The 26,156-nt window shown below is 48.1% G+C and overlaps 1 protein-coding gene across 3 annotated transcripts in view; it reads right to left on the bottom strand.

The window, feature by feature from the left end:
• MYH10 (myosin heavy chain 10) overlaps positions 1-26,156 on the bottom strand; it is a 118,846-nt gene that overhangs the window by 25,682 nt on the left and 67,008 nt on the right. For 2 of the 3 annotated variants that reach the window (XM_072940634.1, XM_072940635.1), the window contains exons 11-22: positions 25,619-25,737; positions 24,863-25,015; positions 22,107-22,280; positions 18,100-18,273; positions 17,777-17,891; positions 4,966-5,159; positions 4,754-4,875; positions 3,244-3,313; positions 2,995-3,155; positions 2,104-2,212; positions 1,861-1,992; positions 833-1,039 (exon numbers count right to left, since the gene is read on the bottom strand). In XM_072940634.1, coding sequence (XP_072796735.1) covers positions 833-1,039; positions 1,861-1,992; positions 2,104-2,212; positions 2,995-3,155; positions 3,244-3,313; positions 4,754-4,875; positions 4,966-5,159; positions 17,777-17,891; positions 18,100-18,273; positions 22,107-22,280; positions 24,863-25,015; positions 25,619-25,737 — 1,730 coding nt within the window. Of the gene's footprint in view, positions 1-832; positions 1,040-1,860; positions 1,993-2,103; positions 2,213-2,994; positions 3,156-3,243; positions 3,314-4,753; positions 4,876-4,965; positions 5,160-14,045; positions 14,109-17,776; positions 17,892-18,099; positions 18,274-22,106; positions 22,281-24,862; positions 25,016-25,618; positions 25,738-26,156 lie in introns of all 3 variants that reach the window. The other variant, XM_072940633.1, reaches the window with a different exon arrangement.

Below are 26,156 nucleotides of genomic sequence, written 5' to 3'. Positions count from 1 at the left end.
TTTAAGATTCCACACGGAACTATTCAGTATCTTGTAATAACCTATAATGAAAGAGAATATGAAAACGAATACATTTGTGCATGTGTATGACTGAACTATCATGCTGTTTGCCAGAAATTGATAACATTGTAAACTGACTATTCTTTAATAATAAAAAAATAAATAAAATTAAGCTAAAAAAAAAAAGTTTCCAGTAACGGGTATGAAGATAAAAAGCACTGAAAATCAAAACAAGCCAAAAAAAAAAATCCTCACAAAACAAAACAAAGCCTGTTCTTATGAAAATGCCTGTTTTCTAAAGAGTACGGTAATGCAAGCATTTCATGTGAAGGTAAAATGTGGAGTATTAAAAAAAAGCGTAGTGAGACAGGAGATGACTCTGGGTGTCCTTCCCCCGTATGAGTAGGACATTATCATCCCTGAAGTGAGTACACGCGGTGTCCGTGCTGAGCACTTCTTAAGAACCAAGCCACCTCGAGATGCCCCACGAATGGAGTGAGCAGTGGAATGAGTGATGACAAAGAACAAATTCAGTCCCCACAGGATGCTACAGACCCTGGGATGTTTCCACTTTGAATCACTTCGCATCTTAGAAGATGCCACATCAAAACATAAAAAAAAGACTCCAATTCAAAATAATGAATCTACTTTTGAAGGAAATCTATTACACGTGTGCTTCGAATGATGGTCATCTTCTAAGGTGGGGGACTGCTTACTTGGGCTCCTTTTGCACCTCAGTGGACACAAGAATCCAAACCCACAGTGTCTGTTCACTCAATAGATCCACTTGGAAAACCCCGATATAACACTAAATGGAGACTCCAGTAGATACCTGAATATGTGCTTGCATTTTCTTCTTTTCATTTTGGAGGATTTGGTTTCTTTCTTCTTCTTCTTCAACCCGAGATTCCAAGTCGTGGAGAATCTCTTCTAACTCCTGCTTTTTGGCAGCAAGTCTTGCCCTCATCTCTTCTGCTTCAGCAAACAGCTCGGTCTCTGCCTGCAGCTGCTCCGCCAGGATGTTCTTCTCTTCCAGCAGCTGCAACCACAGTAGGGGACCCGTGCTGCGGCGTGCCCACGCTCGCACACGCGGGACCGTCACCAGGAGCCCAGAGTTAAAAACAGGTAGCGTCACCGGCACAACTTTCAAATGTGTCCTCAGCTCCAGCAGAATCAGCTGGATGTAAACACTTTTGGTCGTTTCTGCCGTCTAAAGTTATTCTGAGTAATACATGGTAAATTCATGCTATTTTAAGAACTCCTGTTCTTACTATTAAGGTATTTCACAAAAGGACCAAAGAACATTTGAAATATTACTCAAATCTGTAAAGTTCATCGGATCTAAAGCTCATGGGGTCACTGGTATCCAGTGGTACTCTTGGCCGTTATGGTTAATCTTTTGGCCTTGAACATTTCCATCCTGTCACTGTCGCCTACAGACATTCCCTGGGTCTCCACTCTGCCCACAAAGCAGAGCCTCCTGGGGGAGGGACACGGACTCGAGACCACCGCCGCTGGAGAAGGGGCAGGTGGGGGGCCTTGTGCCGTCTCATCCTTTTACATTTCTCTATTTCCCGGTGAGCAGTCACAGGAAGGGGGCAATGCTGAGAATCTCACTGAAAACAGGTATAAAACACACGCCTGACAGCAAATGTGACCATCTGTGTGTCCTTCAAGCGCAAGAGGACAGGCTGACTCAGTTTACCCAAACCCCAGGGCCTGGCGTGATGAGTCTGCTACCTCTCTTCTCAAGTGGCCGCGCTGGGACAGGGGCAAACCCACGAGAAACAAGATGAAGTTCGCTAGTAACTGACTGGCCAGGCTCCCATCCTGGGCGCCGGCAGGAGCTCAGGGCCATACCTGCTGGTGCTTCCGCTCCATCTCCTCCAGCTCTCCTTCCACCTTCGTCTGCTTCTCCTTCACCTTCAGGAGCTCTTCATCTTTGGCCTGCAGTTCCTCCTCCTGGCGAGTGACCTGTAGGAGTGGCTTCACCTACGACGACAGTGAACAGTGAGCGTCGCATCCCACCCCCGCAGCGCCTCCCGGTCCCCTGAGCTGTCCGTCCTTCCATCCGCGTCCGTCTGGGGCAAGCCGGGAGCCCACCTTGGTGAAGACGCGCCACCACTGCCAGTGCCGCAGCTTCAGGTAGGCTGCGCAGTTCCGCTGCAGCACCTTCAGGGCGCTCAGCTGCTGCTGCTTCTTGGCAAAGGCCCTGAAGGAGAGCAGGGAAAACTCACTATTAAAGGAAACCGTGTTTGGAGAGCCGTCGTCGTCGGAGACTCCCCAGTGGGGACGGGCGCGATGATGCCTCCAAGTGGGCTGCCCCCACCCAGTCCCCGCCAGATTGCAGGGCCGCTCAGCCGACCTCCAGCATCTGTCACGGGACCCGCACTTTGTTCACAGACGCTGCCCCAGACGTCCCCACCTCAGATCCCGCTGCCACCCTCAGTCTCCATCACCACCCTCGGCCCAGGTACCGCCATTTCCACGGCATCACTCAACTTCCCACCTGGGCCACCTGACTGCTCTGCACGAGGCAGCCAGGTGACCGCAGTGTCTGGACCGCCCCTCAGTGCTGCTCACCTGCACCTCTAACACCTCCCAGGGGCCCGTCTCTCGAGCCTCTCTTCCCACCTGACTCGCCCCCCCACCGTGCTCCAGACATACGGATGGCGTCACTTTGCAGAACCACTGCTGTGGTCCCCTGGCTGCAGAGCTCTCTCCGCTGTTCAGGGCGCCAGCACCTTCTCATTCCTGAGGTTCCGGCTCAGAGAAGCCTCCCTGAGGAACCACGTGGAAATGGCACCCCCGCCCCTGCCGTCTGCCTCGGCCCCTGCTGTGTCCTGATGGGGAACATGTGTCTGCTTGGCCATCAGTCCCATCAGAATCCACAGGACAGCGGCCTCACGCCTCATGCACACTCGTGTTTCTAGCACAAAACATTCTCGGCACCAGCACACACGCTGAGCACTTAATTCACCATTTCCCACTTACTTTCTGGCTAGGTAGCCTCGGCAAACAGCCTGGAAGAAGATAATGATATCGGTAATTTTTAAATCTCTTTCTTCCTCTAAGTGGGCCAGAACTCCAGCTCTGAAAAAGATCTTGCTCTGTCCGATTCTGTACAAGTTTGGGTCCAGTTCTAAAGCCCGGATCTAAGAGAGAAAGAGTCTATTCATTATTTTTGCTACCGAAATGATTGTATTGACAGCTCTCAAATCAGAAAAACCAAGAAAAGCTTACCATTCGTTCACAAGCCTGTTTGCCGTCCATAAAACCTTTAGGGATGGCGTTTGGAGTTAGGATCTCGTATCTGTAAAAGAAGTGGCCAACAAGCCTTTTGTAAAAATTCGTGGAAACATGTACCTACTAGGAGTTCTGCTTTCTCTAAGAGGCAATAACGTGATAGGCAACTGTCAAATTAAGAGTAGAAAAATAACCATCTGATAATCTGAGGTTTTCTGCCGATCTAGTTTCTATTTCTTAAAAGCAGCAGCAAAATGAAAATGTGGTTAATTCTCCCAGGTCAGAGACCAGGTTCAAGGAGTTGTGGCAGAGAAGAATCAAACCTATTGTTTTCCTTTACTTCCCACAAAATGTCCACGTCCTTAAGACGCAAGGAGAATCTGGCCTTGCGAAGTCACTGTCAACCCGCAGGCCTCACTGGACAAGAGTGAAGCTGCAAGAGCAACGCTCAGAGGCCCCTGTTTGGAACATTAGTCTCAGGGTGACGCCAGACACCACAGGGCGGGGTGTCCACGTGGCCACCGAGCTGCACACTTGGCCCCTGCGCACTCTGCTGTGTGCAGAGTAAGGTAAGTTTTAGCACAAGACTGGCTGTATTAAACGACGAATCCTGGCTACACCAGCCAGCTCTGCATTCTGAATGCCAGTTACGTTCTCTTTTCTCCCGTTAACACAAAGGGCGAGTCCACCAGCCCGTTTACCACACGATGGGGCCACAGCATGGGTGTCCCCCCAAAAGCCAGAAGGACTGGAACAGCTATTAGGCTGGGTCCCACCTGTAGCTTGTTTTACGGGACGACAGATGCTGTCGTACTGGGAAACCTGACTTCCAAGGGGAAAGAGGCAAAGCAGACCACCTGTCACAGGAAATTACACAGCAGACTTTTAAAATGACCACCATGTTTTCACCCACTTCTGTACGCACTTATCTTCTCCTCGTTTCTTTCTCAATTCTTCTATCCTATTTTCAATCTATCTTATTCCCTGCTCTATTTTAGAAGGACTGTGTACACACAGGGGAAAATACACACGTACACACAGGTACAGAGATACAGTCACTGACAAAAGATGGAAAGAAACCCCCAAAGTGCTTTCAGAAGTCACATCTGAATAATTTCTGTTTACTTTTTATGTATTTTAAAATTTTCCCTGTAAGGAACATATATTATTCATTTATTTTAAAAAATCAGTTTAAAAAATAATTAAGTTTTAATCCCAGTTAGAACTGTCTGAATGAGTAAGTTCTCAGTGTTCAGTGTTTTCTCACATCTGCTGCAGGGCCCAGGACCGTCTGATCACCCACCGCGGCCGGCAGCGCTTGGCCTCTGTAAGGCAGGCGCTCAACAGTCCTGGCTGACAGCAGGGGTCAGAGTGACGCTCCCTTCCCTGTGTGAAAAGAAAAACTATCCAGGGAACAGGAAGAAATCTCCGCTCATTATCTCACTGCGTGATTCATCTTCAGACAAGCTTTGATACATTCAGAAAAAAGATACAAAGGGAGCAATACCTCTGTCGGAATTCCTGGAAAACAATCCGGTTGGGGAATCCCTGGCGACAGATTCTGATGCCCTCCAGCACGCCGTTACAGCGGAGCTGATCCAGCACCAGGTGGGGGTCCAGCTTCCCAGCCTGATTGGGCAAATGACAGTTTTAGAGCCTCACCTCTGCCGCCTGGCCGGGGGCGGCCTCATACCAGTACCCACTTTGCTGAACACGCACCCGCTTCTCATGGTTGGGGATGATGCAGCGCACGAAGTTAGGGTTGGTGTTCCGCAGGGTGGCCATCAGCTTGGTGAGAGACTCTTTGTAGAGCTGCCCGACGGTCCGAAACATGCCCTTCTTGGTCTTGTACGCGGAGCCGAAAGCTGTCTCGGTCATCCCCGTGACTTGATCCAGCCCCACGATCCGGTCCACTGGTGGGAAGAAGAAAGGAAAGGGAAATGAGCCGGACCTCAGCCGGCAGCCGGGCAGGGAAGACAGTGACAGTGCAGCAGCACAAGCTTGTGGGACAGATGGCGGGAGATGCCGCACCGCTCAGGCAGCCAGCGCACCGGACACCGCGCAAGCCGTGGAGCTAACAGCCGCACACTGTGGGGCAGGGGGACCGCAGTGCGGACCGTGCACACCACGCACCAGCAGACGCCTGCTGCTGCGCTAGTGCCAGGAGCTCACTGTCTGACAACGCCTGCCTATTACATACACAGTTGTTGGTAAATGAAAGGTCACGGCTGGCATTACTGATACACAAACTGACCCTGTGACAAGTCTCAAAATCAGAAATGGCTTCTACGGATACAATGAAAATACACGACCGGACAAAGCAAATCCACGTAAAGATTACGTGCAGCGATAAGGACCAGAGTCATCTCGTATTAGCCACTGGATTTCCAACGAGAAGGGCTTTCTGAGTTTCAGGCACAAATGCAGGAAGATCAGATTACGTCAGCTCAGGATTTTAGGGACGAGTCGACTTCAGCTCTCTCCTCGAAGCGCCAGCACCCCTTATGACAGGGGAGGACACAAAAGCGGAAGGCTGCCTAGGCCGAGCTCAATGATGGTTCGACTTCCCGGACGCTACGCTGCCGTTAGAGGAGCTGAGACTTCCCACCGTCCACACAGACCCGGCCGGCGCACCCGCCGCTGGCAAAACATTTGGTGCATAATATGCTCTCACTTTTCAAAAAAAATGGTAAATGAAGGAAACACGTAACTGAAATATAGAAAAACCAAAGTGTCAACTGAGCTGCCCCTGTTAACGCCCCTGCCACACTAGCAGCCCCCTCCACCGTTTCTCTCGTTGTTCCCCAGGGCGGGAAGCGCGTGGGGACCGGGCACCGTGTGACGTGCTCTGTCAGCAGAACCTCACTCTTCATTCCAGTTCTCAGTTTGCAGCGAAGTTTCTGTGGAAGAGGAACCAGGAGGTGAGGAGGCTGACTTCAGTTATGCAGGTGGGGGCTGCGAGGAGGGTGGGCAACAGGGACGGAGGCCCAGGCTCCTGCCTGCACACCCCCTGCACTTTCTCCTCTGAAGCCGCCAGACTCAGGGGTTCAGGGCAAAGCTATGCCCTGTGTGTGCTCTGGGTCTACCTAGCATCACCTCAGAGACCACCATTCTTTCCTGTGCCCTCAATCTGTCCTCTCCACCTGCTGCAGCAGAAAAAAAAGCACCAAGCCCGCCCCTGCACACACCATGACAATGAACTTTCTAGAGCAGTTCTCACACTTGCCATGCCTGGTCCTTCCCGCTGACTTTTCCTCCTGCAGCCAGCTGGCTTCCAGGCCGCCCTCCTCCCCTTGCCCGACAGACTCAGGAGATATTCAGGTCTGGTGCAGACTGAACTTGACCCTTGGCCATATGCCTGTTGACCGTCACAGCAGCATTCTCAAACTTTCCACTCCTGGCTTCTCCGTGGACCACGAACCCCACCTTCCCCTGGACCTCCATCTACTTCTCGAACTGCTGCCCCACCTTGGTGACGTCTCTGCTGCTTCCCTGTACATCATGATGCTATGCTCACTAGGGGTCCAAACTCATTCACCTGAGATCCTTTCTAGAATGAGGCAGCACACAAGGGCAGGCAAACATCCCTTGACCTTTGCCTTTCTCGAGCCCCAGTCTCATCCTGACTGATCTCGTCTGTGATTCCCTCCTATACCTGACCCAGCACCAGTCACCAAGCACCCACCTTCTCCTTCCCACCCAGACGGCACAGCGCTGCCTCGGCCTGCCTTCCACACAGTCTTGCTAAGTGCCTGTCACATCTGCTTTTACTCAGTATCACCTCCCTCGAACCTAGCATGCTGCCTGGCCTATAACATGCTTGATATACATACGTTAGCAAATAAATGATATAAAACGTTAGATACATTCACAATTACAAACAGTGAGAAATGCACTGAAAGAAAAGAACAAGATGCTATGAGAAAGATGGGTGGTTCGAGATCTCTCTGGGGAAATTACATTTAGTGCCTGAAGGGTAAGAATGAGCCAGTGGGAACAGTGCGTGTGAAGGACCAGGGGCAGGAGTAAGTGGAGAAGCTGGTGCCAGGGAGGCACGGTGGGTAAGGAGGGGATGGACCCGCATACTGGCTGCTCTAGAGAATGGACTGGGGGGAGCGGGGGGATGGGGGTGACCGATGTTGTAGCCCAGGCTCTGAGAGAGATGATGGAGGCCTGAACTTGTGAGATCACAGGAGATGGACAGAGAAGGAAGAGTCCCGATGTGCTGGTGGGAGGATCGGCTTGCTCTTATGATTAACCTGACATGGAAAATCAGGCCGAGGGACATGTCAGGAATAACTCCTAGGATTCCAGCTTGAGCAGGGGAGTGGCTTGTGGTGTCCCTGGGAGGATGGGAAGGGGAGTGGGTTCTGCAGGTAGGAAGACAGATCCAAGCTCTGTCTAAGTCTGGGTGCCCGTGAGACACTGAGGTGGAGGTGAGCTGCCAAGTGGATGACTGAACATTCTAGTCCGCTGCTGGGAAGAGAGGTCTGGGGGAGAAAAGGAACATTTGGGAGTTGTCAACCTGCAGACGGTACTAAAGTCACGGGACTGGATGAGCCGCCTGAAGAGTGAATGAAAAGAGGTGAGGGTGTGGGGTCGGCCCAGGAGCTGGGGAGGAAGAGCTGATGAGGAGGACGAGGGGGGCCAGGAGCCAGGGGCCGAGATCAATGTCTAAACAGGGGACATCTCCCCCATCCCTCCTCCCATATTTCCCGTGCACAGGTGGCCACTGGTTACTCAAGCCAGAAACTGGGAATTGGCTCAAGCCAAACTTCCAGAAGCCTCCATCCGGCCCCCTCTCCGCCGCCCTAGCCTGGGCTCCAACTTCTCACCAGGATCCTAACCGGTCCCTTCCTCCAGCCTCCCCGCCCCACTGCTCCCTCCACCCCCGCGGCCACGCGGCCCTGCCCAGTCACACCTGTGGTCTCAGTGTCAGGCATTTCTGAAGCAAAGTGAGATATTTGCTCCTAGACTTCAAATCCTTCCTTCTCTCCTACAGCACGTAGGACACGGTCCACAGAGCAGCCCAGGGAAGAACTCCACTCAGAGTCAGAAACACCTGCTGCCCATGAGCTGTGTGATTTTGGGTCAAGTTACCCAACTTCTCCAAGCCTCGGTTTGTTACTCTGTGAAATGGAGCCACTGTGATTGACCTCACAGAACCGAGGTGCTCAGAAAGCAGGCAAGAGCTCAGTGAAGGGACCTCCCATGCTCCCTTCCTGCATGGGCCTCGGCTCCAACTCTACAGACCAGCTGCATTTTCCCAAAGACTCCACGCCCTCAAGTCTCCATCCCACCAGGCCCCACCCCCTTGTAGCCATCCTGGCAAACTCTTGGCTCTTAAATCTCCATTCCTTTACCTGCCACCTCTTTCTAGGCTCCAGTGTCCACTCTGCCTCCAGTCTGAACAGGCCACTCCCTCCTCTAGGCTTCACATCATGCCAGACAGGCCCTGGGAGACATCGCTCCAGCATCTCGCACACTGGGTCCCAGGAGCTGACCCTTGGTGTGCCTGGACATGACCCCTCTGATCACTGGCTCAGACCACTTCTTCTGCCTTCCCCACCGCCCAGTGCTGGGCCCGGTGTGGCCCCTGGCACACAGTAATTCTTTTAACAAATATCCACTGAATGAACACAAAATTAACCACGAGGACAAGTCACAGCCACAACAAAAGAGAAGGATCGCCACGCTGGCTTGGCAGGGATTCAGCCACCTTGGCCTGCAGCTCTCTCCTGGCAAGGGCGGCTCCCCCACAGAGCGCGACAGCCGCCTGGCAATGCAGCCCCGGGCAGGGACCGCCGGTCTCTTTTCAAAATAGTAAAAAATATAATCTGATTTGTACCTGATTTTCAAATTTAACTTTAGTAAGGGTAATCCAAAGCTAAATATTCAGATTTTTAAAAAATTAATGATTTAAACTGTCAGTTTCTTTTTTTTAATTCTAAAACTTAGACTCATGGTTAGCTTCTACCAATGAGCAAAATTATCTTGCGGGTAAAAGAGAAACACTTTGGGAACTTCATGAAATGATTTGGGCCACACTAATAATATATGATTTCACTCAAAAATCAAGCCTTAGAAAATCCTGTTTTGAAAGAATATTTTTGTGTTCAAAATGGTTACAGCAGGAATCAGAGAAAGGTAGAAAATGCAGACAAGATTCTAGCAGCTCCTGGAAATGAACAGCACTGCTGCTTCTAAGACCAATAAATACTGCTGCTAAAACCTCCGAGTCTCATAGCCCAGGGTTTCAGGGTTACGACTGGGTTTGTCTCTCCTCCTGCTACATACTCTTCCATCTGAGGCGCCAGGAAAGGCTGTTCGGCTGCTCGTGGGCACTGCAATTCAGTATTTGGTTGCCCAGTAGCCTGAAGAGCTCAGAGTATTTTGTACTAACAATTCAGCAAGCTACAAACCTGACGTGGACAGTCAGGAGTTAGAGGAGCTAAACAGACCTGCGATCTCATATTCAGAGTTTAAGAGAAAAAAATGCAACTGTAATCACCTATCCCCTAAACCTGCCATCGACAGTTTCACTTGAGGAGTGATGTTGTCCAGCGCCAAGGTGCTCAACTGGCCCTTCTTCAGGCAGACAGTCTCAGGAGACAAGAGGAATACATGAGATTTTCGTGTTCTTTACATCTGTGCATCAGCCAAAGTCCTAGCACTATTCAATTTAACTTGAAATTTAAGCCAGCTCTTCAGAAACTCACTCCAGTTAATGTAGCTGGAAACCAAAAAAGAGGGGAGAACCCTATCTTTAGAGGTAATGATTAGAGACCACATCACCGCCTCCTATCCTACAGAAGCCCCCAGGCCCTGGCGGGGTGCCAGGTTCTCAATGCTCACTTAAACACATTAAGACGCTTCTACTCTAAGGTACACTAAAACACTACTAACAGTTAAGAGCGATTCAGAAACAAGTATTTTAATGCTATGAATTCCCAGAGGCAGCGTAACAGGGAATATATCTCCCTAATACCCCTATTACATAGTAATTAACAATGGTTCCATAACTGGGTTGTAAAACCAATCTGTTAATTGTTCTAGAGTATTCGGAAAGTTTTAGGAAAACTCCAGGAAGTCCCAAGGTTGGCAGGGACCATGCAATTAAAGGAGAAAGCAGTCTTTCTGCTCCCAAGCACCAGTGTTAAGCTGACCTTGAATTTGTCCCCTTTACCTCCCTCTCCTGTACCTGACCCCCCACAGGGGTCACCGTCGTCTGGGCAGACAAAGCCCACTGCGCCCCACAGCGGCCCCCACTTCTGCTCCTCCCTCCTCCGCCTGCAGGTCCCGTGAAAGTAACTCACGCCCAGTGTGACCACCTGTCAGCTTGGCCTTGGGGCACCATGAATAAAAGAAGACCTGCCTTAAGTAATGGCCAAGGAAATTAACATTTGTTGATTTCCCTGCTTTTCATAATCACAACAGCAGCAGCAACAAGGGCGCAACAGCAGTGACAGCAGCCGTAGAGCCAGTCGCCCGGCAAGTTCGAGGCCGGGCAGCACGTCCTCGGGCGCTTCCCGCACCGGGTCAGGCTCCAGCTGCCTTGTCTGACACTCGCAGTAACTGAGAACTCAGTGTCACCGTCCCCACATGACCTCGGAACTCGAGGTGCCATACTTGGAAGCTGCTTCTCCGTGAGCTCCCAACTCTTGTTAAGACTCCAGACAGAGTTATGAACAAGGACCTACTGTAGAGCACGGAGAACTGTATTCAGTTTCTCGTAATCAGCTACAATGGAAAAGAACCTGAAAATACATGTGTGTGTGTATATATATGTTTATGTGTAACTGAATCGCTTTACCGTACACTTGAAACTAACACTGTAAATCAACTTCGCTTCAATAAAAAATAAAATTAAAAAAAAATATGGAGAATATGCTAAAGCAACACAAAAAACCTTCATCCACTGAAAATGATGACAATCTAACTACACACAGAAACTGTGTCAGACCTGAACCAGAGTCAAAAAAAGCACGAGAAAGAGATTGTGACCAATGGACGTGATCTATACGAGATTAAGTGGTTACCCTCAGTTATCGTTATGCTACCCGGTTCTAATGACTTACTGAAGGGACAAAAAACTGGTTTGAAGGTTTTAAAGTCAGAACATCACCGCTCCTGCTACGACAAGGGGCAGGTGAGGACCCAGCGGCCGTTAGAAGACTAAGAGACCCCAGAGCTCGCAGCAAGCGAGGCGGCGCCCCACAGCCCCCGACAGCCCTTCCTTGCTGGTTCGCAGCCCCAGTTAGTTACTGCTACCGTGTGTCAGTGCTGCTTCCACGAGAGGCTGAAAGGGGTGCACGGCTTTCTCTATCAGTAATTTAAACTCACTCCTGCACTTCTCACACTGTCTCTGCTGCTCAGCCTTCCTGCCCTGCCAGCTGCCATCCAGCTCTCGTGGGGGTTCTGGAACCTACTACCCAGGGAAGGAGATGGCAAGTGTAAACTAGCATTCGGGCAAGTTATACCTCCCTGTCCCTCCAACACAGTGCAGATGGGGACTAAAGCCACAGCCAGCCAGCCGCCCCATCGCCACTGACCCTTTCAGTCTAAAAACCTCGCCTATGACTTTGAGGTTAGGAAATCTCTTTGCTTGTTCACTGCACTTACATCCTCCATTGTTAGTTTATCCCAGAAGTCTAGACTTCCGAAATCTGTATGAAAGAAAATAGTCCTTTGGTTTGTGGCAGAAATGTGTACACCCTCTTTATCCTGCCTCTAGGAACTCTGTCCCTTTCTCTTCTGCACGTGTCCTTTGATAGTTTTGGAAACCTCTTTACCCTCGTCCCCCTTTATCCTCAAAAGCCTGCATGTTCTCCCGAATACTGTCTACCTAACATCACGGCTGTCCCGAGCAGCACAGCACAGGGCCCGCGGCAGCTGTGCGCCGTCTCGCCTAGAGACGCCCGCTGCCTCGGCGCGTCAGAGGCAGTCCCTGCTCAGAGCCCTGCAGCAGCTCCTCCGTCCGGCATCTTCTGAGAAGTCGTGTAAAATACTAAAGCCCCCATTTTCATTTAAAACCCACTACCCTTCTCTGGGGTCTGAATCCATAAACATGTTGAGGAGAAGAGCGTTTCTGCTGCAGAAATACTATCCACAACTCCAAAGGCCATACTGAGCCCTGGTGGAGGGAGGGCCCTCCTGGGAGAAGCCAAGATGGAGACCTGGAGACTTGGTTCAGCCGAGTAACTCGACCAGAGGCCACGGCACCGAGAGAGACAGATAGGCATGTTTCCAGTGCTGAGGTGAGAACACGGGAGGGACGAGTGGGCTCCCCGCTCCATCCCGCAGGTCCAGACAAGCACCTGGTCCACAGACTCCGAAGATCACGGTCCCCCAGGAAAGGCCATCTGTGCTGTGGCAGCAGGGCTGGGGAGGCCGTGCATCTGAAAACCAGGTGCAGGACATGCACCCACCTCCGCAGTGATTTCCTGTGTGCCCACTTTGTGCCGGGAGAGGAGGGAGCGACAGTGAGCAACAAGAGCTCCCAGACTGGAAGCCTCATAAAAGATAAGAAATCCAAGAGTTACAGGAATTGACTTAAAGAGGGCACTCTACTTTGGGAGGACGTGCAGAAGATCAAGCACTAACCTAACGAAGCTCAAGTCCCAGGCAGACTGTAAGCTTCAAACCTCCTCCTAGCTCATTCTCTCCCCAACTTTCTCATATTTGCCCCCCAAGGCTAAAGATGACCGACTATGAAGATTTCTCCTGTGGAATATTCATTCCAGCTCACGGAATAATCTTTGGCATAATCTGTCCCTCCCCGGCCCCGGCTGACAATCTCTTTCACACGATGTGAGTTAAAATTGCTATCAGGAATCTTGGATTAAAATGGGCATGTTCTCTTATCATATTTAAAAAAAACTTTTCAGATGAATTTGGATCTCAGCATTATGTTCCAAACATCGTTAAGGAAATTTTATAAGATGAATTTGACTTGGTCTTTGAATTTTACTACCTGACAATTTCACTCAGCACCGGGAGGCTGGGCGGCCTTCATTTATATTAGGCTTCTGGAGGGCCTCTTCGCTGCAGTTAGGCTGCGTTCTAGCGATCTAATTTATTTTTAAATGAAGGTACAGTAGGTCTACAGGTTAGGCTATACTTTAAATAAGGCTAAGGAGTCAAACCATAAGGCCCAAATGTTTGAAGCTCAATTTCAGGTTCAAAATACAGACTCTAACACTCTGCTCTTAGTCTCAACTTGCACATATCAAGCTCTGCATCTAGTTTCACTGTTTTCATTTCAAAAGAAAAAGCCAAGTAGCCAGATATGCACATAAATTCCAAATAAAAGGTGTAATGATGAGACCAACATGTGAGATTTATGTAATTATTTGTCCACGAAATGTTAATGACTTGAAAAAAGAAAAAAACTCCTTTTTGGAATTCCTCAGGTTGAAAATCTAAAGGTAACTCAGAGACAAGCAGATCAGTTCCTAACAATTTCCTTGGAGGACTGTGTATCAAACGGCACTGCTGGAAAAGGTAGTGATGGACCCTTCACTGTGCAGTGCTGAACGAGCCACGCATAAGAGGAAGCGATGTGTAGGCAGTAGCGACTGAATTGTTTATGCAAACAGTTGCCTTGAAGAATAATAAAAACTGAGCATGAAATGAAGGTTCATGCAGGTCTATGAGCAAAACAAAAACAGAAACCCGGACACCAGCCCCGCCGCCCCGTCTGCCCTGCCCTCCCCGGCCACCCTGCCAGCCCCCCGCGAGTTCTTCCTCTGGGCTTAACACCCTTGTGTGTGGAAGATCTACAGGCTTTATACATTCACCTGGTGGCTCATGAAGACCAGAAACACTGTCATAGAAAGAAGCTCTCTGAATATTCTGAATCTCTAAAGCAGAGAAACAGCAAAAACAGGAGGACAGAAGAGCAAATATACAAACACTTCAGTTAGTGTGAAAGACATTCGACATCACAAGTAAACTTTGCAATCGGGCATAAAGGTAGCTAGTCCAAGGCAGATCCCATGCAAATGTTACTGTTTAGAGAATTTGCACATTTGGACAAAGTTCTTCGTGAAATAAATTTAAGCTGAATCGTTCCCAACTCTAAGTGTGAGCATTACATCACAGCAAAGTTAAACAATTACCCCCATGTAAATGCAGGATGGAACTTAAGAGTCATAATAAGGGACTCTTTGTATTGCCTTTTGTAAAATTATCTTGCAATCAGCAAATCAGGTCAAGGCTGCAGCAGGCTAGAGCACTCTGATTAACGTAAATATTAGTGGCTTTTACTGACAAAAATTCACACTGCTGTGTAATTCTACTTCCAAACCAGATTTTAAAAATATAATTTACTTCAAATACAAATTACAAACAGGTTAACTACCATTAAGGAAAATAAAATTCAAGTTCTATTGTTGCAATATGTTAAAGTAACTTCAAATCACAAGTAAGATGACACTTATCAATCATAGTGTTACTCATGAAAATATCCTAGAGGCACATTTAGGTTCTTTCCTCTATATTAACCCCAGGAAGTGGCAAGAAATAGTGTGCAGCTAGTACAGAGATACCAAACATCTTTTAGCAAAAAGTAGGGCACTATGAATCTCTAGGGCAGGGCTGCCACCAATAATTCTTGTTTCTCCTGGTTTGGCCTTGAGAAAACTCTAACACCAAGTTTATTTAAACACAAATGTTTTATAGTCAAGGTATTGCACCTTCACGGGCAAACTATATTCATACATCATGTATCCACACATCCAGTCAACCTGTCATTTTCTGCTTCTGCATTTATATGGCTGTCAAAAGAGAAAAATAATGACGTGTCTTTCCCCAGGGGTTTTCCAGAGCTACTTTCTTTTCCTAGTGAAAAAGCTCCCCTTCTCCCAAGACATCTCCACGTCCAGAGTCAGCATGATAAACTCTCCACCCTAGGACTCTCTTCAAACTTCTGTGCCTGCCACTAACTTCACACGTGGGACACACGGTCCTTGCAACTGGCCAAGTGTAACCCTGCGGCCCTGCCGGCCTCTCCGCTGAAGGTGAGTCACCTGAGATCCTGTCACTCAGCTGAACCTGATGACCAGAGGCCACGGCACCGAGAGAGACAGATAGGCATGTTTCCAGTCCCCTAAGCTGATGGAGGCTACCAGCAGCATCGTCAGGAGAGCAAACACGCAGGGTTACCCCAGAATGGAAGCTGGTGGCACGGCCGAATCACACTTGGGATAAGATTTCTCTTAGCCTGTTTAGACAAAAGTGGGCAAATGTGTTCCCAAGCCACCCATCTTTAGAAAGGCTAGGGCCACAGCCGGGCGGTGCCAATGGTGCAGCCTGTGGGGTCCAAGCCTGGACCAAGGCGGGGTGAATGGGGGCCCAGGGCAGGGCGGAAGGAGCCTCCTGGGCCACACGTGTCTCCTCTCAGAGTTTCTGCAACAAGCGAGTGACTTCTCTGTATCAACATGATGAAAAGCACCAGAAGGCAGGTAAGGACTCTCCGGACACGGCACCTGCGCCTACAGTCCGGAACGTGTGTCCTCTTTGCAGCCCCCACTCCCCCCTCGCCCACCAAACCTCCTGCTCCTGAAACTTCTGACCTGCTGCCGCCACAGGCCCTCCTGCACCGGGACGGCGAGGTGTGGAGTTAAAGGAGAAGATAGGGAGGAGGGAGCTGAGGTGGAGGCTTGCTCGGTCCTGTCCCTGCATCTGTGAGGGTCCCGAGTTTTCAACCAGATCAAAGCTCTGGGGGGACCGCGGTCCCCAACCCCCTTCACTGAGGACAACCGTGCCGGTCGGTGTGTGCCCAGGTGTGCCGCATTCCATGAAGGGGGCAGGTGCTCAACAGCTGTTCCCCACCATATTGTTCTTGGTTGAGAAATTAAAAAATAAGAGTCAAGGGTGGTTCACAAGGTCAGAACCAGTCAGAACCAGTCAGAACCAGGGCAGCAGCCCAGGACCTACTTTCATTCCCCAAATACCTGCTTCTCTCCTCGTTCAGAATGAAGAGAGAAAGTCTGAGACGCGAACAGTAAACTGCCAGTGTCCTCTGCTCCTTTTCTCCTCGGGTTTCCTTCCAAACCCACTGCTCTTGACCTCAGCCGTCTCATTCTGAGCTCCCTGCTCTGGGGTCCTTCACCCCAATCCATCCAACGAACCACTTGCCTTCTTCAAGTGTGCTCTGACCTTGGCCCCCAAACCTACTGATGCCACTGAGTCACGAAAGTCCAATCCACTGAGACTGGCAGTCAGGGCCCTCCGTGGTCACACACCCCGTCACCGGCCTCCCTTCCTGCTCACGCTCCCTTCCGGCCGCAGCCCTGCCCTAGAGCCCCAGTGGGTCACTTGTCCTGAGCTGTGAGTTTTTCCACTTCTGCACTGTAGTCATTCATTCTCTTCTCCCACACCAGCATCACATCCCCAAATGCCACTCACCCCTAGATGAGTTAGCTCATGAGATGAATACTGGGGTCCTGTTCTCTCCTCCGTCCTCATGCAGCCCCCTAGACTGACCAAGTCATCGCAAGTGACAGTGAGCAAGCGGCAGCCAGGTGAAGACTTTCATCCAAAGGCACAATGATTAAAAGCTTCTGTGTTACTTGCTGGAAACCTAACCTTTCCCTCCGATCCCTCCTTCTGCACAGTCTCACGCACACAGTCTCCCCCCAGGACACACGTATGCACATGTGCACCGCGCCCACCCCCGCGCTGGAGCCCGGGTATGTGATCTTGACCAGACTGTCTCTGACATGGTCGTCACCCCCAACTCACTTTCTCTGTGGTCATTCTTCTATCTCCATTTGCCCAGATGCCCTGAGCCCTCTTATCTGCGCTCTGTGTTTCCTTCCCTCCACCTCTGAGTAGGAGACAGCTCCTTAATAAGAAGGTCTTGAGATGCCACAGAAGAAGTGAGCCAGGTTACTGACCAGGCCTGACCTGGGGCCAAGCAGAGCGGTGGGCACAACCAGGGTGAACTGTTCAGTGTGAGCAAAGCTCTAGAAGATGCTGGTCCCACTGAGCGTAAACACACACACACGTTCTGTCCTTCTGGCACCAGCAAAACCTCTCGTCTGATAAAAATCTCCAAAATCTTCACCTGAGGTTCATGCAAACAAAGAACTATGAAGACTGATGGAAATGAAAACAACCAGCTGGGGGGTGTGTGTGTGTTTGTGTGTGTGTGTGTGTGCTGGGAGAGGATGCAGCTCAACTGACCTGTACGCAACACAAGAAAACACACAAGTCTTCTCTGGTTCTGAATCCCAGTGCCCAGATTACAACTGAATTGGGACCAGGGTGGCCTGAGGCCAATGTGTTCATGGTTCTGGGACTAGCATATTTCCACACTACCCACAGCATCTGACCAGGAAGGCAGATGTCTTGTTACCTGAGTATTCTTAAAGTGGGTAAATTCCGATACGATGGCAGCCCTGCTCTAGGGAAAATAAAGTTTTAAAGTAAAAAATATATACACACATCCACATGTGAAAGAACCGTTATATAAGCCTCAACTGGAAAAGACTCCGGCCACGCCTGACTACAAACGCATTCTCACCATCCTTCCAGAGCTCCGCCACAAATCTGTCCGAGGACTGGTGCAGGAGGGTGGCCACGTTGTCGTTCAGAGGGTCCATGTTCTTCATCAGCCACTCGTCTGCCTTGTAGTCCACCTGGACCGGACCACGGCCGAACGTGGCGAGACAGAAAAAACAAAACTGAGAAACATTTTCAGCCTTAACCAAAAACGTTCATATAACAATCCGAAAAGCGGGTTGTCTCGACAGCAACTACAGATGTTTATCAGCACATGTTACAACCTTCATCAAATGCAGCAGAATTTCACACACAGTACTTTTAACGGAGTTACTTAACTCTTACCTTTCCTGCGTAATGTATAATGCAAAAATCGGCTTTGTCTTTCAGTTGACGAGGTTTCTGAAACTTGGAGTGGGACCCTTGCTCTTGAACTAGTTTTTCAACAAAGGTTTTATCGGTGGCTTTAGGGAACCAGCACTCTTCATCCAAAAGGGCCAGCACGCCAGGAGGGTTAGCCTGGTAACAGAGGCAGTAAGAATCGACAAGTTTCGTGCATCGCTGTACAGACAAGGGTGTTTTCCACTGGGTTTGGTAGTTTAACTTCCAAAACAATTAGAGCTTCATGAAGATCTATGGAAATCAAACTGCTGGGATGGAAGGTAATGCCAAACCACAACTATAATGCCAACACAGAGACCCCAAACGGCTAAATAAGCAGTGGTAAGAAAACGGCTGACTAACTTATTTCACGAAAGACGAATTCCAAGTAGACAGCCACCAAAAGCAGCAAGTAAAAGACACCAGAAAAGAAATGAGAGATACAGAGACAAAACTGAATATTTATACTCAGTGATGGGCTGGATAAATTATAAAAACCTCAACTAGCCAGAATACTGCAGATACTTTATATTCTAGTCGGCTTAAGTTTTTGTTTAAGCGATGATTAAATAAAATGAAGCACTTCACTTGGTGAAGTACTTAAAGCTATTATTAAGCAGAACATATAGAAGGTGGTAAAATAACTTATCAATTATACATTTGTTTTAAGGGCCTGTTTTATTTCACTCGGCTGGTTCACCAAAAAAAGACAGAGACGTAAAGACCTGGAGACAAGCAGCAGATCAGCGCCCAGGGGCTGGAGGAGGGGACGGGAGTGACAGCCCGCGGGGAGGAAGTTTCTTTCTGGGACGATGAAGTTGTTGTGGAATCACACAGTGGTCATGGCTTGAAAACTCTGTGAATATGCCAAAACTCACTGATTTATGTACTTTAAAAGGGTGACTTTTTAGGGGGTGTGAATTATATCTCAAATGAAAAACATGCCCAGAGCTTGCCATTCTCTGGGCTTGAAAATCAATGGAATGACTGTTTTTGGAGGAAAGTGAGGTCCGCAGGAAAGTTAAATGAAGTGTTTGAAGGGTGATGGCCTACTTTTGATGGTGCTTCTGGGTCATTGTTTATTGCCACACCGCAAACATGGCAAGTGTGCGACACAAGACTGAACGTGCCGATTCCAGGGCACGACTACGAAATCAGCTTTCTGAATAAATCTCTAGGATCAGTGCTCCTCATCTCACAAGGACTTTGTATTTACTGGGGAAGAGCTGGCTCCACACAAATACTGCTTTAAAAGTAACTGGAGGTTCTAGTCAAACAGAAATGAAACCGTGTAATCACGTGGTCAGAGGAAGGCGCTGGTAACAGACAGGAGCAGGCAGAAGAGGTGGAGACACCCTCCCATAGGCAGCCCAGCACCCAGACCCCAACTCTGCGGCTCCTCTACCTAAAGGACCTGCGGGGCTCAGGGCTGCTCAACGGGCACTACGGTCAAAGGCCACTAGGACGAGGGAATCCTAGAGAAGCAGGGTCCAGGATGGCACTGAGCTCAGTTCACCCCACTCACCCGACAGCTCCGAGAAGTGAAGTTCTGTGTGAACAGTGAAGTAAGTGAAACATTCGTCTTTCTGCCATAATTTTTACATTTCAAATCCCCTTCAGTGACAGTATTTCTAAATTCTGAAATAGGAGTCCAAATAGTTTCATCTTTTCTAAAAGACTCAGTGACGGCATGACTCAGAAGTTTCATAATTTCGTCTCCTTTCATTTTTGCTCCTTCATCCTTCAGTGTCAAGATCTCTGTTCCGGCTTTCCCTTTTACTTGGGGATTTCGAAGAAGCTGCTCCCCTACTAATTTCTGTCCATAAAACAGAACCCTGGGACACTCTGTCACTCCCTTCACAACACCCTCATCAGGAAACCTTCGGTGACACTGCCAGCCAGCTGTGGCCTCTGCCTTCACTGAACATAGAGCATCATTTAGACCTGATACCATTTTTTGAGTCCCAGGGCCATGCTGTGTACTCCCCTCATACACCACCCCCAGGACCCCCAATCTTTGCATTTCCAAGCTGTAATTAAGGATTTAATAAATTCTTGCTGCTTTGATTTCATCCTAATTCAATAGTATTTATACTTAATATCAGCAAAACAACTGAAAATGCCAAACCTTTCTGCATCACCTACTTTTGCTGTGACTGATCATTAAGGTTGAAATGTTTACCTTCCCCTATCATTCTTTTAGAGTAAAATCATCCTGTGAGAGTGAAGAAAAAAATGATATATATTTTGTCCCAGAGCATAAAGCAAAAGAAATGCAATTAAGTATCATTAAGAAGAAGGTAGGGGGGAGGGTATAGCTCAGTGGAGAGTGGGTGCCTAGCATGCATGAGGTCCTGGGTTCAATCCTCAGTGCCTCCATTAAATAAACAAACCCCTTTACCTCCCCCTAACACCCCCCAAAAAATCTGGGAAAAAAAAAAAAAGAAGAAGAATGTATATTCTTAAGACTCACTTAAGAGTTGCAAAACCATCAGATTTAAAAACCCTCTAAAGATATTTTTAAAACGTAGGGCTGATAATTTTCCATTTGGAAGAGTTTTGGTACAATTATTGCACGAAGAGATTTACTTAACAACTCTTACGGTTTCTCTTCCACCTTAAATTATAAGTGCATATCCGTAGTCAACACATTCTTAAAATGCAGGACTATCAGTACCATACAGATACACATACACGAGCATCTCAAACGAGGAGCCAGACAGTCATTGCTGGTGCTCACAGCCAGCACCCCATGCCCTTATTTGCATCAATTCCCAAACAACTTTTCTGGGCAACAAATCTGCAAGGGTGTGTATTCGTGTGTTTGTGTCTGTGTGAGAGGGCACTGTTAGGTGCCACTCCTGCACCTTCAGTTTTACTTCTGAGTAATGCTCGAGGTGCACAGAAGCGGATTCGTCCCAACGACAGGTGACTGGAGAGCTCTGCTCTGAACAAGGTAAGACGCGCTCTTAACGCAAACGAAAATTATGCGAACCCCCTCGAACCCAAGTGTCTAATGTGCTACAACTACGTCTCTGATGGGGTGAGCGTCCTCTGGGCTTTTCCTCTTCCCGACTGGCCCCCAGCCCTCCGACCACAGGTAACGTCCAGCTCTGGAGACATTAGCCTCTAAACCGTTCACACGCGGACAGCACGGTGGCGAGCAGGGACTGAGCAGCAAGGAAAGAACTGCTTCAAAGCCTCGGCGTGCCTCACGGGGCAAACCTGCCGGCTGTTAGAACACACCCCACCCTCTTAACTAGCAGCAGAACTTCATGTAAAGTTACTGGTATCGATCCTTAATGGAGCTTTAGTTTTCCTACGTTTTTGGCAGTCAGCAAAATAAAATAAGCAAAGCTACTCTCTTGTTGAGCAAAAGCAACTGCAGCGGAGCTGAATCACCAGTACCTGGTTGAGGTCGCCCGGAGCAGTTCCATCAATGAGTCATACAAAGTTCTATGTATTTCAACACAGCACCAAACCAACAGTCATCTCTGGTGCCTGCTATGATTGCTATAAAAACGTATCTGTCCCCCAAGCCCCTGAAACTGCAAATTAAAAAAAAAATCTGCGAAATCAAAGCATCTCTGCACTTACAAGGATGAGCTTTAGTTACTGTCCCCAAATGAATTTGCACGGCCTGACTTATTCTCAGTGCCCCCATACTGCCCCCGACGTGAGCCCCACACCCTCAACACAGGCTGAGGGCTGAAGGGGACGCAGCTGCCGCCGCCACTGTGGCACCCGAGGGCACGGTCACCCACACGAGGATGGGAACAAGGCCACGAGAAAAGACAGCTCAGCAAGGGTCTGACCAGTGCGCCACTTTTCAAATGGGTATTTTGTCAGAGGGATCATTATCCTAGGAAATTTAGATTGGAAAATATCTCAACACTGATGAGACAGGGTAATTTCCGTCTCGGTGTGCAGTGACCACAAGCGGAGAGGCCAGCGATGGGGAAGGGTCTTACAGGTCTCTCGATGAGGTCGATGCAGGGCTGCAGGTCCAGCCCGAAGTCGATGAAGTTCCACTCGATGCCCTCGCGCTGGTACTCCTCCTGCTCCAGGATGAACATGGTGTGGTTGAACAGCTGCTGCAGCTTCTCGTTGGTGTAGTTGATGCACAGCTGCTCGAAGGAGTTCAGCTGCAGACGGCAGAAGCGTGATGTTCCCAGCACACAGGGGGAGGAAGAGCAAGCAGGACAGTGAGTCACCTAGTCCTCAGAAAGCTCATGAGAAGTTACTACCTGGGCATCAGCTACACTAGTGATTACAGTGACAATGACAACTGAGGGGTCTGTCTCACTCACACACACATGCGCACACCCCCCATCACAGCACTGAGAAGCTAAAATGAGACCATGACACACTCAGTATGCTGAATATCAACAAATAAGACAGCTTTTATTAGTGAATGGTTGATGAAGAGAAATGAATAAATAAATGAGGAAGAAAGTGAGAAAAAGAAAATCGGAGACACTGGAAGGCCAGAGGCCAAGCGAGGCCAGCCCGGCTCTGTAAGCTCTGAGGGCCCAGCGAGCAGGTGTGACGCTGGGTCCCTGCAGACTGCCTGACTGCTCAGCCCTGCTCAGTGAGTTAACTCCCACTAAGCAATCCTGCGTTTTTACTGTTTACTAACATTTTTCTGCTGCCTGTGTGTTCATATGTCAAAACCATGCTTCTTGAATTTCTACAGCTTTACAACATTTTATATCTTGTCATAGCCTCTATTTCTTTTCCAGAATCTTACTATCTATACTTTATTTTTTATTATTTTTCAAATTAGTTTTAAATTAGTCCTTCTCTGACCCTTAAAAATTAATAGGTTTTAAACCATTAAGACAAATTCGGGGAAGATTTGTATCTTTATGACAGAGAATTTTCTCACCCAAGAACAAGGTATGTTTTTACATTTCTTCAAGTCTCGCTTTCCACAGTACCACTGTAAAGCTGTCTTTAACATTTCTTCTTGCCCATTTCTTCTCAAATTTATTCTTAGGTATCACACCTGTTTTTGTTGCAGTTGGAAATAGGGATCTTTTCTTTCATTATTTACATATAGAAAAGCAACAGACATGCAATTTGCACCCAGCCACCTTCATAATTTATCAAGTTATTTACAAAAAAAAATACATATTTAATTTTTAAAAAATTTAAGCTGAAGTATAATTGATTTACAATGTTGTGTTAGTTTCAGGTGTACATCAAAGTGATTCAGAGATACATATATAGATAGATAGATACTTATTCCTTTCCAGGTTCTTTTCCATTATAGGTTATTGCAAGATAATGAATATAGTTTCCTGAGCTATACAGTAGGTCCTTGGTGTTTATCTATTTCATATATAGTAGTCTGTACCTCTTAATCACAAACTCCTAATTTATCCCTCCCCACCTCCCCTTTGGTAATCATAAGATTGTTTCCTATGTGAGTCTGTTTCTGTTTTGTAAGTAAGTTCATTTGTATTATTTTTTAAGATTCCACATATAAGTGATATATGATATTTGTCTGTGTCTGACTTACTTCACTTAGTCTGATAATCTCTAGGTCCATCCATGTTGCTGCAAATGGCATTATCTCTTTTTTATGGCTGATTAACATGCCACCATATAAATATACCACATCTTCTTTATCCATTCATCTGCCGATGGACACTTAGGTTGATTCCACGTCTTGGCTATTGTAAATAGTGCTGCCATGAACACTGGGGTGCATGTATCTTTTCAGATTAGAGTTTTCACTGTTTCCAGATATACGCCAAGGAGTGGGATTGCTGGATCGTATGATAAGTCTATTTTTAGTTTTTTAAAGAACCTCCATACTGTTTTCCATAGTGGCTGCATCAAAATACATTCCCACCAACAATGTAGGAGGATTCCTCTTTCTCCACACCCTCTCTAGCATTTATCATACAAATCAGTACATATTAAAGCAATCTCTTACAGGCCTAGCGGCAGTTTGGATAAAACTTATACAAGCAACAGTCTGGATTTTATGAGAACAGACTTACAATTTAAAGGGGTTCATTTTAAAACAAGATAGCTCAATATCCAACTGGCCAAAGTAGTACACTGATCCCAAGAAGTATTTCATCCAGTATTTGTGACTTACTATATAATCAGTCTATCAAAGGAGAGGTAAAGATGTAAACTTTTAGGAGACCAAAATTCTATCAATGTTTTAGCAAAACCACAGCAAGTGTGTGACTACAAACCTTTGATGGATTGACAGTGAGTGGAGAAATCTAATCAGATTAATAATGAAATAAACTGAAATCCATCATTGTATCTTCAGAACAGGGATCATCATCTTTCCTCACTTTTCCATCTCACACAGCTGCTCCTGACTCCCGCCCAAAGCCACCATCATCCGGCCCCTGGGCTATGACAACCCCATCCTCCAGGGTCTCCATGCTCCGCCTGTGTCCCACCTCACACTCATGTCCCCAGTTACGTCTAGTCATACTGGCTTTCCAGAAGTTCCTAACATTTGACAAATTCCCTCCCATGCAGGACCACCAACCCCCCATCATTCGAGGTTCTGAGAATGCAGTGGATTTTGCCATTTACTGTGTGACTCTCTACTAGAAAGGCAGAGACTGCACCTGCTTACCGACCACTCCACTCCAGGTGCCTGGCAATGCACCTGGTACACAGTGAGCCTTCTGAAATGTTTATTAACGAAAAATAAACAGAATCAAAGAGAGCAGGAGGGAGAGGGACTTACCTCAAAAATCTCAAACCCAGCGATATCCAGGATTCCAATGAAAGATGCTCCTTGACGTTTGGTCCTGTCCAGAGCTTTATTGATCCGGTGAACGAGCCAGCGGAAGAGCCGCTCATAGGTAGCTTTTGCCAATGCTTCTACGGCAAAATCTGCCTATAATTAGACAACATCAACCTTTAATTCTGGGGACAATCTCAACAAAGCATTAGGAGCTGTTAGATGGAGTTCAATGATCTACAGTGCCCCCCAAACCCAAAATAGCCGTCCACTGCTTAATCATGTCTCAGTCTTGCACATCAACAGAGGGGATTAGTACGATTAAATGCAGACAGGCGATAACCAGTGCAGGAAATGGGTGACGACGCCCAGTGAAAACTCCCCTCCCCACGCCCGGGAGCTCTGTGCGGCAGGTTGGCCCGGAGTCCACCACGGAACAGGTGACTCGGAATCCCGTGTCCTTGTGCTGTGCAGGGACAGGGGACCAGTGCACCCTACTGCTGGGCGGGGTCCTGAGGTACACGGCTGTGCCCTCCTGATGACCCAGCTACCCGGGGAGAACCCAAAGTGATGCTTCAAATTTCCTTTTCTAAAAAAGTCACCTTTAAAAATTTTCTGAGGAAAAAATACTCAATTAGTATTAAGAAACATCGTGTAATGGAGCTTTTACTGACTTAGCTGGTTGCATGCCAGTCAGAAGGTCTAGCGACCACGCTTATCATTCAGACAAGCGCGTGAGAACAGCTGGGTTAACCTTACTTGTTCCTTGGTCTGGGCTTTCTGCACGTAGTCGCGGCCGACCTTGATCCGGGGGGTGAGGATAGCCCGAGTAAACTCCATCACATTCATGCCGAGAAGATGGCAGAGCTTCTGTGCAACTGGAGAGCAAGAAGTCTCCTAAATGCCAGGCTTCTCCTTACGCCCAGTCACCACACAGCCAGCAAACACACAACACACCTTCACAATCATCAAATTGTATTAAGAAATTAAAGTCTTGTGGTTACACAAGATTTAGGTCTGATGAAAACCACCTGCATCCTTTCAAGTTAATATTCATCCTTAGACTGTAAAAAGCTGATTAGCCAGCCATTACTTATTCAGGGTCGTTTAATGCAAGCTCCTGAGTCTTAGAACTCATGGATAAGGCACAGAGTGAGAAGAATGGTGTTTAAAATCGCTTAAATCATCACGTTACCAAGATAACGTGTCATGCCTATGGAGTGAGCCTCACCATATTTTAGTAGGCAAGAAATCTAAAGGTTTGTAAAAGTAACACCAAGAGCTGCTAATTTTGTTA

This window comes from Vicugna pacos, chromosome 16, assembly GCF_048564905.1.
Source record: "Vicugna pacos chromosome 16, VicPac4, whole genome shotgun sequence".
NCBI lineage: Eukaryota > Metazoa > Chordata > Mammalia > Artiodactyla > Camelidae > Vicugna > Vicugna pacos.
The sequence above is the reverse complement of the archived record's forward strand: the minus strand, read 5'-3'. Positions and strand labels throughout refer to the sequence as shown.